Source organism: Xiphophorus couchianus, chromosome 11, assembly GCF_001444195.1.
Source record: "Xiphophorus couchianus chromosome 11, X_couchianus-1.0, whole genome shotgun sequence".
Lineage (NCBI taxonomy): Eukaryota > Metazoa > Chordata > Actinopteri > Cyprinodontiformes > Poeciliidae > Xiphophorus > Xiphophorus couchianus.
In genome coordinates, this window is record NC_040238.1 from 11,536,768 (window position 1) to 11,553,866 (window position 17,099).

Genomic DNA, 17,099 nt, shown 5'->3' on the forward strand with positions numbered 1-17,099 from the left:
CACTGCCATTTTAACATATTTCCCAGTTAAAATGGCTCAAGCATACCCATTTCTCCCCCACATGTAACTACGGTCATTATATCTAACCCCTTAATTTCTAGTTTTATCAGAACAACCAAAACGTCTGCAAAACATTTGCCGTATCTATAGTTTATTCCTTTTATATCTAAAAAAAAAAAAATGTTTTTTCTAAATAATCATCTTCAGAGAATGATGGTCAAGTAGTTTGCCAAAATGATATAAAATGGAGCCAGCATGTAGATAATAAAATCGATCATTTTGTTTAAGCTGCATGTGTCAAAACATTTTTTTACTGTGGGTCTGTGTTGCCAGGTTGGTCACACGTTTGTTCTCATCTTGGTCTGGTCTCTACTTCAAAAATGTCCACCTTCAAAAACCGTCACTGTATTTGATCGAGTACAAAGAATGGTTGAGATTGTGGATGTACTTCCTAGCGATGGTGGGCACTGCTAACTAAAAATTTAGCTGCGTTATCACTGGAGAACTTCTGCTATAGCTAAAATGCTATACAAATGTGACATTTAATGCAAGCTAATGCTAAGCTGCTAAAGTAAATGATGTTTGATACCCACCATGTGTCAAAGACACACCATGTGTTTACAGCACTCAACAAGGTCAAAATTATACACCTACCTTCCCGTTTTGCGCTTCAGGAAGTGATTCTTCGGAACAAAACTTTCACTCATAGTTTCCGTTTTATAGCAGTTTTGCTAACTCTGTTGCTGATATTCTCCTAACTGACCATGGCAGCGCTTCGACCAGAAAGCACGCAGGACATCAGAAGGTTTCAAGCTATTTACAATAGGACTACCGCTATGCATTCTGGGTGCAGAATAAATGTCACCTATAGTTTAACATGCATCCATGTTATTGGTTAAAAAAGAATCCAAAAACATACTTTTGCATTTTTATTAACACGAAGAGCACCAAGTATGTGGCATCAACACAAACAACATGCTGTAGAAAATCTTAATTCACACAGTTAACAAAATAAATTACTTTTCATTCATAGATGGAATATAAACCATAGTTTTAGTGTTTACAGTCACAAAAGAGAAAACCAAACAAATACAAGATTAAAGTGCAAACTACACTGAGGGTATATTGCCATTTTAGATAAACACCTTCATGTAACCCTTCTGTCAAACTAAAGAGCATTTTGTTTTGTGTAGAAGTGTTTTCTTCATTTTTAGCTGAAAAAACAAACCATTTTTCTTCACTGAAATCAACCTCAGTACAGAGTTTTAGCTCTCAAAGGATCAACTCAGATACTTTGTTTAAACTCTGAAACTCGCTAGATGAAAATATATATACCAGTCTATTATCTGTATGTTTGTATTTAAAGAAGACCCAAGATCAACTTAGATCTGCAAAAAGACTAGAACCGAGACTCAAACTTAGCGGCATTACTGGTTATATCTCTAAAGGTGGCGTGTTTACATGTGTGAGTCTTTTTGTGAATCCGGCTGTAGGGAAATAAATTGCAGTAAACTTGGAATAATAGAGTCAACCATATGTTTGTGTCACCGTTTAAATAGTTTACCACCTCTAACAATATTTATTAGAAAATCAAAGGACTTGACATTGTAAAATATAGGATTGTGACATATTGGACTCTAAGAAAAAAAGAAAAGTGTTGGCGTTGAGAAAAATATCACCTTAAAATAAACTTCAGGAACATTGTAAAACCAGGATTATAAAACTAGAAACATTACTCAATTTTAAAAATGCATTAACTCACCCACAGTTTCAAAACTACGAAAAACTAACCACATCACTGAAATTGCTTCACTTCTATTAAACATCCTACAATCCTGCGCTGCATCCCTATCACCATCACATGACCAAATAAATACCGCATGGCCGACCACCTGCTCTAAAAACACAAACAGCAACAAACTAGAAAATCTTGGCCCAGTATATTTAAAAAACGTGTTTTATAAAGACTAACATCTGTATGTTAGTAACTTATGTGTGTATCTGTAACATATGCATGTCTGCATCATTTGTCCAATGAAGAGTTTTAAAGCATAGTTTTCTGAAATGTTCCGTCCAACCAAAAGCTGTCCCCAAGTAATCCTTGGCGATTGATTTTGGACAGACTGATAATCTCCAATTTAAATAGTGTGATTTTACGACATTAACACAAGAATTCAAAACAAAGATGTGTAACATTGTTCAGCTGGTTTCATTTGCAACAGGTATAATAATGTTATCTATTGCTTATATTCATTATTTTTTTTATTTTGCTACGTAGACTAAAGCAGAAAGTTTGAATAATGTGGAAAACTTTGTTTTCAAATAAACCTCCCCGCCTTTTTTTAGAAGATTATTGTCCCTTTTAGTTTTTCTACTCTTTAAAGCATAACGAAGTATAACAAGCCGATGTTAGTTGGTCAATTAAACAGACTATCTGCTTGGCTAGCCACCCTGCTGATGACATGCTAACTGTAGCTGAACAAGCTAATTTATTTTATTTTACCGTTAATTTGGAAGGGACCAACACAAGAAATACAGATCAAAACAATCTGATGTCTGAATTTGTTTGTTCATTTGTTTATAGCCATGGCTAATTAGCAACAGCCGTCCCCTGAAGGACCTTTAACAGCTTAACTTAGCTTAGTGGGATTCTTTGACTCCCACACCATGACTCACACGGTTTTACACAACTGGGAAAATTTCAACACTACCAAATATGTAGTAGTCACCTGTTGCACAGCAACATGTGGGGGAGGGGTAACACCTCTGGTGACTCATTGAAATGACTTTAATCTATAGGATCAGCATGATTAAGAGGTTTTAAAAACTTTGATACCTTATAACCAGTCCATGCTTATGAACTTGGGAATCAATGACAATGTGGTATGCCTGAAATTTGAGACCATTTCAACCTAAGAAGTTCTGGAAAAGCCACTTTTACAAAAATAAGTACTACTCTAAGTCCCTTATGGTGCATTTATGAGTTGATAATTTCAATATTTTTATCATAATTCCAGGATACAGCCTCAACAAATGTACCAACTCACACATTTAAAGGTTTGTACCCCTATACTTCTTTGGTTTTATAGATTATTTCCTGTATTTATGCCAACTTTTTGGTGCTTGCTGAAGTTTTTAAAGCAAGTTTTAGTTTTGCAACAAACTTCACATATAGATAAGAGACTGGTATAAATTTACATCCGTGATCCTCGGAGCATGTTTCTGAAAATATGACTTGCAACAGCGGAAGAGTACTTCAGTCCGGTCTCCTGATGCTACCGACTAGGCAAAGTGATTTAGTGTTGGTTCTACATTCAATAAATAGGTATCAGGAATGGTACAAAAAAAAAGAATCATTTAACACTGCTTCTTCAGGCATAGAGATGACTTTTCTTCGTTCAAGCAACACCCATAAAAATATTGGCTTTAAAGCTCTGCACTGGTGCTGGTGACAGCTTCTGGTCTGTGATGTAAAGTCCTGAAGAAGTGAGCACAGGAGGACTGAAACCTTGGGTTCCTTAAACAAAGCTGCATGAAACTGACATAAAACTCAGTCAAAAAGTCCAGCCTTGTGTTGTAAGAAAATATAACAATAACTAGGGCCTTCATTGGCTTGTCTTTTTGTCATCTAGGCTGTACTCCACAACCACGACTTCCTGTAGGAGATGTGCCTGATTGACAGCTGTGTTTGTCAACTCGTGATGGCTCTTTGTAGTTGTAATCTAAACCCATAGCTTCAAATAGTCCATAAAGTCTCTGAGAAGCTCCAGATTACACATTCACATTTAAATCCTTCAACAGTCTCATGAACATTTTGACTCTGAATGTGATTGTCTTGCTACGCATGAAAGCCTCTTCTGCGCTTTCGTCTCCTTGATCGAAAACATTTAACCAGCAGCGCCAGCAGGATAATCACGACTAACAAGGTTATCACGACAACCGCCGTGTAGTTTGGGGCATCTGGTTGGTGACACATTTCTCGGGTCAACTTCTCAATGTTCACCGGCTCCGGAGACTCCTCGTGAACACAAGTCACGGTCTCAATGTCAGGAACAACGATCGTGGAGTGCTGCACCATGTGGAGGAAGCCCAGGTTGTCGCAGCAGCTTAGAGGGTTGGAGCCCATGTAAAGGGTCTTTAAGGAGCGCTCCAAGGCGAGGACGGTGGACTGGTCTAGGGTGACCAGGTTGTTGTTCTGCAGGTTCAAGGACTCAATGGCAGAGTCTTTGTTCCAGGTCGGTAGGGTGTTCAATTGGTTGGTGGACAGGTCAACGTGTTTGAGGCTCTTCAGGGAGGTCAGGTGTGTGTTTAGGCTTGACATGTTGTTTTCCCTCAGCAGCAGATGGACCAGTGAATCCTCCAAGCCACACAAGGAGTCCTGGTGCATGTCTAATCCTGGATTTAGGGACAAGTCTAGTAATTTCAGGGGGGTTTTCACAAACGCCTTTGCAGGAATGGTCCTCAGATTATTTTCAGAGAGGTACAGGAAGTACAGGTTGTAAACAGATGAGAATGACACACAACCAATTGGATCCTGGTGGTTTTGGTCCTTCGGCATTAAGCCATGTTGGTTTTGCTCACTGTTACAGATTTGCAGATTGTTCTGCTGCAGCTGCAGGTACTTGATGCTGGGCAGTCTTTGAAATATTTGCTGGTCTAAGACAGTAAGATCATTTCCCTGTAAAAAGAGCTTTTTCAGGGAGTGAAGGGAGTTTTCCCCAAAAGTCAAACTCTGTAGAGAATTATGGCTTAGATTGATGACCTTCACCTTGTGCAGAATGTCTTTAGATGTGACAGAAAACGAGCTGATACAGTTGTTACTCACATTGAGGACTTCAAGTGATTCCATGTTGGAAAAGAAAACTTCAGGTAAACTTTTGAGTTTATTGTAACTCATGTCCAGGTATTTTAAATCACCCAAATTTGTGAGGTTCAGGACACGCCCTGTGGTGTTGAGAGTCTGAATATGGTTTCGCGATACGTTCAGAAATTCAAGCACATTCTTTTCTGGGAGGAGAGGGAAGTAAAGCATTTTGTTTTCACTCAGATCCAGAGAGCGAAGCTTAAAGGAGTTATCCGACTTTACACTCTGGAAAAACTCAATGCTATTCTTCCTGAGATTGAGGACCTCCAAGTTGTAAAGGTTGAAGTCTATGATGCAGGTGATTGAATTCTTAGACAAATCGAGCTCAGTCAGATGATCCAAAGAGTCGAAAGCTCCATTTTCTATCTCCAGGATGACATTGTTGTGGAGACTAATTTTCCTCAAAGATGATGATCCGCTGAAGGTGTTCTGTGCTATTTTTGTGATGCTGTTGCTGTCCAGTGAAAGGTTTGCCAGAGATGGGGATTCAGCCAGGAAGTAGTCTGACATACCCGTGTACAACCCATTGCTTGAAAGATCCAATGACTCCACAGCCGCGAGAGGGCCAACGCTTATTTTGGAGAGTGCGAAAACATTCAGGTGATTCCGGGAGAGATCCAGGACTCTCAGATCCTTCAGGTCTTTGAAGAGTCCTGGCTGGATGAAGTGGATCTTGTTGGAATGAAGGTTCAGTTGGTGAAGGCCGGTGTGAAAGCCTAAAGTTTCCAACGAGAGGTTTTGAACCTGGTTTCGGGAAAGATCCAGCATTTGGACTCCCTGAGGAAGGTCGCGTGGTGCGCTCCTGAGACTTAGATCGCTGCAGAACACATCCATCTGGACCTGGAAACAAAGACAAAAACAAGAGTTTGATTACTTCATCGTAAGGCCAGACTTCTTTACCATGGCATAACTCAGACCAAGACATGTAGAAGAATATCTGGGAAACCATTTGGCCATTTATTCACACATACACTCCATTTTATTTCACTAAAACACATAGTCTTCTCTTGTGATTGGCTAACCTAGGTTTTAGCTTTGCACTATACTGCCTCCAATGGGTTTGACATGTTTAAAACAACACTCTGAATAATTTCAGAGTCAATCTTCTGGCAGCTATAAAGTCCTTTGAGACACAAGCTGGTGAGTTAATCTGAGAAAAATGACCATTGACTGTTTCTTTTAAACTCAATTAACAGGAAAGGAACAAAACTTTTTTTAGCAACATCGAAAACATGACAAACATTTTTATTACTATGTTCTGTCATTATCCATCTATTTTCCACCCTAATAAATTCAACCATTTCACTCATTAGGTGTAGCTTGTAACAGAAACCACATGGCCCCAAAAAGCCTGTCCAAAAACAGTTCATAAAGCTGTCTCCTCCCCTGTTTTCTCTTCCACTCGACTACATTTAACTTCCTGGCATATTTGCGGTGTTATGAAACGGGCATTCTTCAGGGCTCATGAGATGGGTGTAAACAAACATGCCGATCTATTTACTCAAGGGCAAAACATCTTGTATCTGTTATCAGGCATGGAGGAACAAACAGGGAAGATTGATGAGAAAACGCCACAGAAAGCTGAGTCCATTCTCTGTGATGGTGAAGTATGTATGTAATCTCAGACAAATTGTATCCACAAGCCCGTTTCTGTTCCATCTGATTCTTGCTAAGACGTTATACATCAGATTTAGTCATAGCGTCTTTAGAAAACAAAGGGTTTGTGTTTTCTTTTTGTTATTATACATAAATTCTGTCCTTGCGTCTCGAATCACAGATTAATTTTAATTAATTACATTCTTTGGAAAGCTTAGTTCAGTTTCATCAGTCACACCCAACTGACAAAATCAAGTAGGCTAAAATATCTCAAAAAGCAGCAAGTTGTGCTTCAACATAAAGAAATTCAAGAACAGACGCGAAATAAAGCCCAAGATTGATTGTAAACTAAACCGAAGTGTTTAGGACCATGCCATGAGCCTAAACACGCTGGTCATTCTTGAAAATTCTCCAATCAGTTCTGGAAAGGAGAGTAAGGTAAAATTCATTCACATCAATCTACATTTAATATTTCCACTTTTCACAAAGGCAGCCCTCTATAATTGGTCTCCAATTTAAAGAGTCTGCAGTAAATTTCCCTTCTTTTTTTTGCACCATAAAGAAATTTTATACGCTATACCTTAAATGCACCAGCTTTGAACTGCTTAAAAAGAGTTCAGGGATGGTCAATAGAGACTTGTTTTGCAGCTCTTGTTAGTTGGCAACAGAAATGACCGGACAGGAGGGAGAAAGAGACGGGAAGCAACAGGCAACACAGGACGTCAGACCAGAAAACAAACCAGGAATGTTGAAGGTCTTCCTGAACCCCAGCCATGCAGCCATGACTAGGAGTGCCTGAAACCTTCCTGAATGTCAATGTCCATATTTTTGACCTCTTAATTCCAGACATCCTCCGATGTTTAAGGCCTCTCAAAAGTCATAATCTACCTAAACCTTGATGTTGCATACATTTTACTCAGTTAAGTCAGTGCACAACACTGACATTGTAGAGCAGTAATTGCGTTTTTCCCCTTATTCTTTCCCTTTTCCTTTTTAAAATGACACAGTGCTAGTCTGACAAGTGTTATCTTACCAGATCTATTTCTCTGTTTCATAGACCTCAATTGTCTGAAACCCTGGAACATCACCAGCCAACTGCTCTGCTACAGCCGTGACTATCTTGAACAAACACACAATTGTTCATTTCAGCTCATTCTCACATAAACTGACCAGGGCAGGTTAAAAATAAATCTAAATGCATGATTTATTTCCTGATATCTTGAATTCTATTTGCAGAGGTGTGAAGAGAGTTTGGGAAACTACCCAAAGTTAACTTTTTCTAAGGCGTATTTGAATATTTAGAACATAAGTTTTGTGACAAATTCAAAGCCAGAAGGGTAAGAACAGAAAGTCTGAAAAGATGATGAAATGTTAAATTCCTTTTGCGTTATTAGAGATGTAGTCGGTAATGTTTGACACTGTAGTCTTGAAAAGTAGGAATTTATTTTTTTAGGTGTGTGAATGCATATTGAAATCTCTTCGTATTTCAACATGAATGCAGCAAAGTATGTAAAGCAGAAATGGGATGTACTTTTTATGAGATATGATGAGGTAGCATCAGTGGTAAAGTAAAAGCAGTAAAACTGGAAGTGAAATTTAGATATTTATAGTAACCCACACGGTTCACATAAAAGCTTTTGCCTTTCATTTACATTCACAAGTAAAACAATTGTCTCCTAGATTTCAGTAAGAACAAAATAGCGACTCCTGAGTGCCTGGACATTTTTTTGTGTGCATTTTTGGCTATTTTATGCATAACTCTGGATTTTTCCCATTATGCAAATGGGAAAAATGGTGGCCCTGGTTGTTAACGTTGGGGTACATTTTAATTTTCCGAATACATTTGACTTCAAGTCTTTAAACTAAACAGTGGAATCTAATCCAATATAAATTTAAGGGAATATGGGAAGGAATCTCGTATTTTCTTATAAGAAATAAATATACTTTAATGACTAAACATGCCATTTAAAAGATTAAAAATGGAGAAAACCTATGAATACTGATCATGTGGAGTGTGTTTCAAAAGTAATTAAAACTAGCAACAACTCTCAAATACTTAATACATAATATTTATGTATGAAATTTTAAAAGGAGACCAGTGGAGAACAAAACGAATGAATCCCAAAGTTTACTGCTAACCTCTAAAGTTATTGAACACGACGACGACTCTTGTAGTCTTAAGAAACTACAATTTTTGCAAATATTGTTTGTGTGTTTTGTCTTTCAGCATTTATCAAATACATACAGGATGACATCCAGAAAGAAGAGGTAAGCTTGTTGAGGTACTATTTTTATCATGTTGTCCCTGTTGTAAAAATCACAGAAGTGAAACTGGAACCGATATCTGGATAATTATAGCCACACACATGACCTCATCAAATGAAAGTGACACACATTAACTTCCACATGATTCTGGCTTATTCACATATAAACTTTGCCCTTTACTATGTTACAGGTTAAATTCATCGTGTGGATTTCTGCACGAAACCAGGAGCATGACTGCAGTTCAACTTCCGCAATTATTTAACATCATGACAAGTCTTCATACGCATGTTCTGTTCTTTCCTTGAAAATTATTCATCCTTGTGAGTCGATGTCTGTAGCAACTGAGTCAATTGTAAAAATCGATTACACCACCACATGTAACTGTGCCATTCAAGACATGCCAGCTGCTTGCAAACCAAATCCTTTACACAACTGTTGCATGTCTGCTTTTGCAACCTAATTACATTCAAAAGAGACCCTTAACTGAGGCATATATACTGTAGTTCCAGACATTTAAGTGAAAACCTGAAACAAAATAACTGTTTAAGCTGATTTCCCAGTGTTGAGACAATAAAATGGCTCAACTGCAAGTTACTCTCTGGATTGCTTTATCTTCTAGGTTGCAAAAACACAAAATCTTATCAAGTATTTTCAGCCCAGTTTCTAGTGCAAGTATCTTAGTTCACTTGAAATAAGACAAAACTAACTCACAAGTAACTTTTAAGCAAAATATATCAGGTTGTTTATGTCAATAATTCCTAAATATTGATTAAAAAATTACTACTTCCACTAGAAGATTATTTCACTTGTAACATAGGAAAAATGTGTCATTATAGGTGAATTATAGGTTTTTAATGAATACGAAGGAATTGTTTACATAAACAAGCTCCTATATGTTCCTTAAAAGTTACTTGTAAGTACGTTTTGTCTTATTTCAAGAGTACTGAGATATTTGCACTAGAAAATACCAAAAATACTTTGTTTTTGCAGCGTACCTCTTAAGAAACACCTTAAATTCAATTTCTCCTAGCTTTGCTTCAGTTAAAAAAGAAAAAAAATGCAGATTCTCAGACAATAACAACATTACATAAAGCTAATTGAAAAAAGACAGCTTAGTACTAGAAACTAGACCAAAAACACTTGGTAACATTTTGTGTTTTTGTAGTGTAGAAAAGTCTAAAATAATCTGCACGCAAAGAAACAATCTTCTGGTAGTAAATCTGGAAACGATTGTAGAGGCTGACAGATGAAATATGAGCACTAAAATCATTCACGCATTAGATAAAGGCTGAACTTTAAATCTTTTAACAGCGATATAAACACAAGCTGAATTCCTGAAATGCTTACATGACACGCCGGTGATAAATAAACATGAGATATTGAGCTCAACGCCACAGGTAAACAGAATGTTATGAATGGTTTGGTGGTAGAAAATGTCTCCAAATCTACACAAACAAATAAAAAAAAAATCTTTTTCCAAAGTCCATTCAGCCAATTTCTTCCCGGTTTACCAGGATTTGTACTTACAACTTGGCATGGAGCGATGTGTGGGGAAGGATGTGCGGCCGCGGCCACACAGCTGGCCCACAGCGGGAAGAGCAGCTGGAAGGCGGCCATGGTCCTGCAGCACAGAGAGCCCAGATCACACAAATCAGACACTCAGGAAGCATGCTGTAGGTGATACGGCTGAAAAAAAAAAAAAGGGGAAGGAAGCGGGCCTTGCGTAGATCGTGACATGCTGACCTTTGACAGTGCTATTTTTGCGCCTAAAAAAAACAGAAGGGGCTTTTCTCCTTCATAGAAACACCGCGGCACTTCTCTTGCACTGCATTTCTGTGGTACTACGGAGAATGACGAAGCAATCGACTGGTTTCCATCGGTTCTCAGGATTTAGCAGAGGCTTATTGTTTTGAAACAAGCCAAGAAGACTGTTTTGTCAGACAGACTATGATGAGTCACGATTTCTGAACAAAACACAACAACGTGTGACAGTGAAGAGCAGACAGACAATGTGGGAGTAATTAGCCCTGAAGTCATGGTAAGTACCCATGGTAACGATACGCTGATAAGCACATGGAAATGTCAGTGAAACAAACGCCTTGTTGTGCTGAAAAAGAAGAACACAATTTCCCTGATTCACAGTAAGTTTAATTCATGTAAACCGGCAAGCCTGAAAGGAAGAGGAGCACAGAAACTTATTTTATTTAAAGTGAGAGTAAAACAACAGACCTTAAAGCAGAGAGGGCTCACAGTTTACGAATCTGATAAAGACCAAAAATGTCTTCATCTCAAGCTGAGATTTTTCTTAAACCTTCTCAACAAGAACAATCAGAAGAAATAAAGCAAATTTAGAGCTTAAGGTCTGTGAATCAAACAACTTTTACTGCAATTGTAAATTTATAAAGGTCGGGCGTGCTGTGGTGGTGTAGCGGTTAGCGAGACCCACGTTTGGAGGCCTTGAGTCCTCGACGCGGCCGTTTGATTCCAGGACCCTCTCCTTTCCTGTCAGCCTACTTTCATATAAGGGACACTAGAGCCCACAAAAGACCCCCGGAGGGGTAAAAAAAAATGTATAAAGATCAACACACATCTCCATTATTTAAACTGTAAATAAGGTAATCTTACCAAATATTGTTTGTCTAATTTCTAGTGAAAATATTGTGTACTTTTGAAATAAGACAAAACGTATTCGATATGAAAGGAACTAGTACATTTCATATTGATGAACAGGTACTAGTTCCACTGGCAGGTTATTTCATTTAGAACAGAGGACAAATGTCTTGTCCTATTTCAAATGTACTAAGATATTTGCCCTGGAAACAAAACTACTTAGTAAGATTGTGTTTTTGCAGGTTATTTTTTTGAGTGCATTTTCTCTTGTCTTCACAATTTCTCAGAGAGAGAGAAGGAAAACTAAACACATTTTAAAATTTTAAATATTTGTTTTGCAGCAATTATTAGGAAAATAAAGAATAACACAAAGTCTCATTTTGATTAAAACATAATTAATGTTGTTTTTTTCCCCTTTAAATCCAAATGTGCATTTCTCAAAAAATGTCAGCGTTAGTTTGTGTTGCTGCAATAAATATACAATAAACAAAAACAAACAAGGTGGACTGAGGCTGAAAAAGAGTGGAGACTGGGACGGAGGTTCACCTTCCAGTATGAAGACACATGACAATGAAGTGATGGTGTTTAAAGCATGCTCAAGTGTTAGAATGGCCTACTCAAAGTCTAGACCTGAATTCAACTGAGAGTCTCTGGCAAGATGTGAAAAATGATGTTTGCAGATGTTGTCCATCCAGTCTGACTCAGCTGAGGAAACTTTGCAAAAAAAAAAATAGACAAAGATTTGAAGACGCCTTTGTGTTGGTTCGTCATATTTTCAATTTGAAGACATAAAACTCCATCACAGAGCTCATTAAAAATCAGTGTCTGGCTTTTAAAAGCAGGTTATTGTTTGCAAAACTTTCTCATATGAAGCCCTTGGTGGAAGATTTTAATAAAAGCAGAAGGCTGCAACTCATTTTAATAATTGATTATTCTAACGATTAATAGATTCATCGGATCCCCGCATTTTGAACATTTTTCATTTAACCATTGAAAGCCTTATTTTTTTACTATGTTAAAAATATATAAAAATGCAAATAAATAATAATTCAATTATTTTCTTTAAATAAGAAAATTAACATTTGACTGTCTAAAATGCAATAACATAGCATTCCTTTAGAAGCAAAAGTCTATACTTTTAAGTTGAGGCCTTTTATATATATATATATATTTTAATAATTCAGAAGCAAACGATGCCTAATCTTAAATGTAAAATGTAAATGTTGTAAAAGATTCAGCTTAATTACTGTTGTTCTTTCAGCAAATTAAGTTTTTATTTTGAGTCAGTAAACTCCAATTCACCAGTAATCAATTACTAAATTAGTCTTCAGACCCAACCTGTAATGTTCAGGGCGACGTCAGAGGCCAGTCTGGAAACGATATGAAACCTTATTATTAATTAAGTTTTCTGAGACTGTAAACTCCAGATAGCAATTAATCAATTGCTAAATCAGCTTATGGCTGTTTCAAAAATCGATTCATCTCGATTAATCGTTTCAGTCTGAAAAAAAACAACAACATTTAACTGTATTTTGTATTTTCGGCATCTGACGGAGTTTCTTGAAAAATCCAAGCGTTTCTCGCTCAAACTCTCAGTCTTGGTGCCCTGTGTGCCACTTTCTTAAAAACAAACATCCCACATTAACAGTTTTCTCTCTCTCCATTTACCTCAGCGGATGACTAATCTTCTTCTTTTCAGTGGCTCCTGACCACGCTGGTTTTACATCCTTACGCACCCACTCGCAGCTCGGTGCCTGCACCGCACACCAACGGCTCTCAGCTGACTCCTGCCTCTGCATGTGGGCGACCGTGTCTGCCGACCCGACCGGCCATCGCGTCCCTCTGAGAGCGCGCCGCCCGGTTCCACCCTCCCGCCACCTGGGGGGGGGAAGCTGCCATATAAGGGGCTGGGGAAGTCCATGAACAATCCCCTAAACTCCCACTTTTCCAGTTTCCCAGTGAGAAAAAAACTATTCTCTGACCTCTGCAGTTGGAATTTGGGGCATTTTAGCTGAAACTGAACCTTCCCAACTTTCCATATATTTGCATTCCTTTAAAAAAGGCGTCCTTATTTGGGGATGTTTTGGTGTCTCCACCCAGAGAGAGACCGACTCCCTTTCAGGCCTGTGGGAGTCAGGGGGAGCTGTCATGTGGCTTTTTCTCTGCCAAAACCACACTATAAACAAACTATAAATGATCACTGTAATACTAACGGGTTACAGTACAAAAAGAGAGTCTCGAAGGAGTGAAGGCATGTCTCACCCTGATGGGAAAATGTGATTAAAACTCCCATCAGGAACCAGGAGAACCATCACAAATATTTCTCCTAAAGCCTGAAGCAGCAGGAAGATGTGAAAGTAAAAGTATCTTTACTTTAACCTTTTCTGAGCATGTCGAGATCTGAAACCAGACTTAGAGAAAGGCAGGAAACCCGGAGCTGCTGCTGCTGCCTCGGTGAAGTGGCTTGTGAATTTGTTTAGGATGCCTTTCGGGAGAGGTTTTAATTCAACATTCCACTGAGAAAAAAATATCTGTGAGAGAACACTGAAGATGGATGGATGACAGATGGATGGATGTGGAGCTAAGTGGACAGACATTCAGGTTACTCCCATCCACTCACAGTTGCTCCATTGTTTGAGGTGCCTCGCTGCTGAGTTGTGCTGACTGATGTCCACCATGTCCGTTCCTCCTAACCCTCACCTCAGCTGACCCCAGATGAATCATCTGCTCTGGAAAAGCCCCTCTGCTTCCACCAGCAGCTTTAATCTAATCTAATACTCTTTAGTTTTGGTTTTGCTTTTACAGTCGGGCCGCCTGGACTTTAAGTCGTCTTTTACATTTCAATGACAAGCTCACGTCAAGGTTATTATAGTTAACTAAAACTAACAAAATAACCAAAACTGAAATTGAGAAAACATTTCCATTAGCTGAAATAAATAAGAACTGAAATGAATGGGGAAAGACTACAACTAACTGGAACTATAATGTGTGTTTATTGTGCGTGTGAAATTATAGATATAATATCCTTCATTTTCGTGTTTATGAATTGATTTATTAGCTTTTCAAACTGATGTGAAATTAATTTTTTCCCCCAAACAAGCAGTTTTCGTCAGCTGTTGGCAAATTACAGCGCTCCGTAATCCTCCAGGCAGCATTTACGCTAATCCACAAAAATTGCAGCAGCAATAGTTGGAATGAAACACCAGCATCAGTTAGTCGTTCAACAACAACTAAATACATTTCTTGAAAATAGTATCTTCTGTTGAGTATTCATTACTCAAAGGATGTATACATAATCACCAGACTTTGACCTTTTTAAACTTAAAACTTTCCCAAAGTATGAAAAAACCCAATGGATGTAGTTACCACTACTGCAACTAATAAAACCTAAGCTAAAACTAAACATTTATGCTGAGACTGTATTCAAGTTCCTGTTTTAGCTACTTTTAATAACATTTAAAATGTGAACCAATATTGTGGTGCGGTCAAACCCCTCAACACGGCATCATGCTGAACTGAAAGTCTTTTCCTGATTGAAAAATATGAACAAAAAATGTATATATTCAAAATGGATTCTGATTGGTTTGCAGCTGTGATGTTCTGTGGTGCCCCCTATAAAACAACCAAACAAAAACACACATGTATGTTCAGCTGGGTAGTAACCAGTTAGATTTCCTCGAGTAACTTCTTGGAAAGAAATGCACTTTTAGGAGTTTTTTTTAATTATGATTTTTTTTACTTGAGTCATTTCATTAGGAAGTATCCCTACTCTTGAGTGAAACTTTTGTGTACTTTGAGTAGCTTCAATGATTGAAGAACAAACTTGTTTTAACCAAGGATTCACCAGATACACAGAGAAAAAGCATCACTGCTGACATCTCTGCTTCAGTTAAACACCTCAGAATCCTGCTGCATCACTATGAGTTATTAATATCGGCCAGGTTTTACCGATTGAAGCGACACATGCTAAAAAAAAAAAAAGCCTAACATCGGCCGATAGCAATGTTAATGTTGATATACCATGAGACAGTTTAAGTTAAGTTATATTGTGGACTGCAGCAGACGAAACATTAAGTAAACAAATATGTTTATGATTTTATGTCATAAATTAAAGTTAGATTTATTTAAACATTTAATAATTTTATTGTGTAAGCAGTTATGTATTTTTACCTACTGAATGCATCATTTATTACGGATTTATTTAAATTATCACATATTTTAAAAAAATATATTTGGGAGGTCACCTTGGGGTCAGTGACTCCGCCTTTTCGGCGCGTCGCTACACGCTCCGGCGGTGAAATGGTGCGGAGCCGTGCTGAAACGCTCCTGGGATAAACAAACGGATTCGCCAAGAAGACACTTCAACTTTGGATATCTACCAGTTGCTTTCCGTCACAGTAACATTTCTAAAGTTTAATGTCGTAATTTAATCAAGAAGAAATGAGGTACAAAAAAAAAAAAAAACTGTTAGTGTCCGTGCAGGAAGTACTCGGGTTACATCCCACCGCTCCCAACAAACACAACTTGACCAAAAAGTCTAAATAAAGCAACAAGAAGCGTCTTACCTGAACATGTTGTCTGCTGGCTGTCGCACAGTAACAGCTGGTTTGGTTTCATATTCACCCCCCTTTTCTCCATCACCGTTTATATCCTTGCATCATGTTACACCTGTACGTAAGGGGATTTATCCATCCGGGAATCCCGCAGTTCTTGTTTGTTTGTTTCCTTTTCGCTTCAGGTGCAGCAGCTGCTCGCAGCGACGGGTCGAAGATGACTTTCAGGTATTCCCTCATTTTCTGTACTTCCTAACGTAAACACAAAGAGCCGAGGAGAGTTTTTTTTGTCGCACATTTTATCACTTGAGGAGGAAACGAGGATGGTGCGTCGCTCTCACCTTTTGGAGTCTTTCGCCACCTGCTGGTGATGTCCAAGCACTGCAGCCTACTGCGCACTTTTAAAAGCGCCTATTCCAGACCCATGTAATAAATTATTGAAAAGTTACTTTAAATGAACCACGGTATATAAATTACACACAAGCTGATGCTTAAAAGCCTTTATTTCTGTTTATATTTTCTGCTTGTAGATAAAGAAAACGTGACATTTAAGACAACAAAAACTACTTTACATATATAAATGTGGGCTTAATCAAAGCCCTTTTTAAAGTATTCTAAGACTAAATTTGACAAAAGAACCAATAATACTAATTTATTGACTGCTTTTAGACTCCTTATACCCAGAGGGCTACATTTCAAGTGTCTATTTACATAATTTTGGCTGACCACTAACAAAAATTAAAAAAATAAATAATTCAGCTACTTGCAAATTTAGAATATTGCATGAAATCTATTTGAAAATAATTTTAAATACATAAATGTTATTTTATGGCATTTGCAATCAGGGTGAGTCATTGACACTAGAATATAAATAGTCTGTTTTGTCCCACAAAAGGAAAGTTTAGGTGTAACAGCTGCATCAGATATATTATCTCACACAAAAAGTTTTTTTTAAAAAGTGTTAAAAATATATAAAAGACTAAGCACAATAACATACTTTACAAGATTATAGCCTACAAAATTTCATCGCAAAAGAAGTTGGGTGTTTTCCAGACATTCCCATGTTCAAGGAAAGATTAGTGGAGGGAAAAAATGTGGTAGAAAAATATGCGTATATCTGACAAAACAAAAGGAGCCCCAACCAACTATTGAGTGCAGACGAAGCACATTTTTCAATAAAGTCTTTTCTATTGCTATGATATCAATATTTT

At 37.8% G+C, this 17,099-nt stretch overlaps 1 protein-coding gene across 1 annotated transcript; it reads right to left on the reverse strand.

Moving 5' to 3' along the window:
• Positions 1-916: 916 nt before the first annotated feature.
• On the reverse strand, positions 917-15,372 carry lrrc32 (leucine rich repeat containing 32). Its single transcript, XM_028031627.1, is given in 4 exon segments — positions 917-5,704; positions 10,253-10,346; positions 13,004-13,187; positions 13,190-15,372. Coding segments are annotated over 4 exon segments (2,211 nt in total). The 5' UTR covers positions 13,257-15,372; the 3' UTR covers positions 917-3,838.
• Between the last annotated feature and the right edge of the window lie 1,727 nt (positions 15,373-17,099).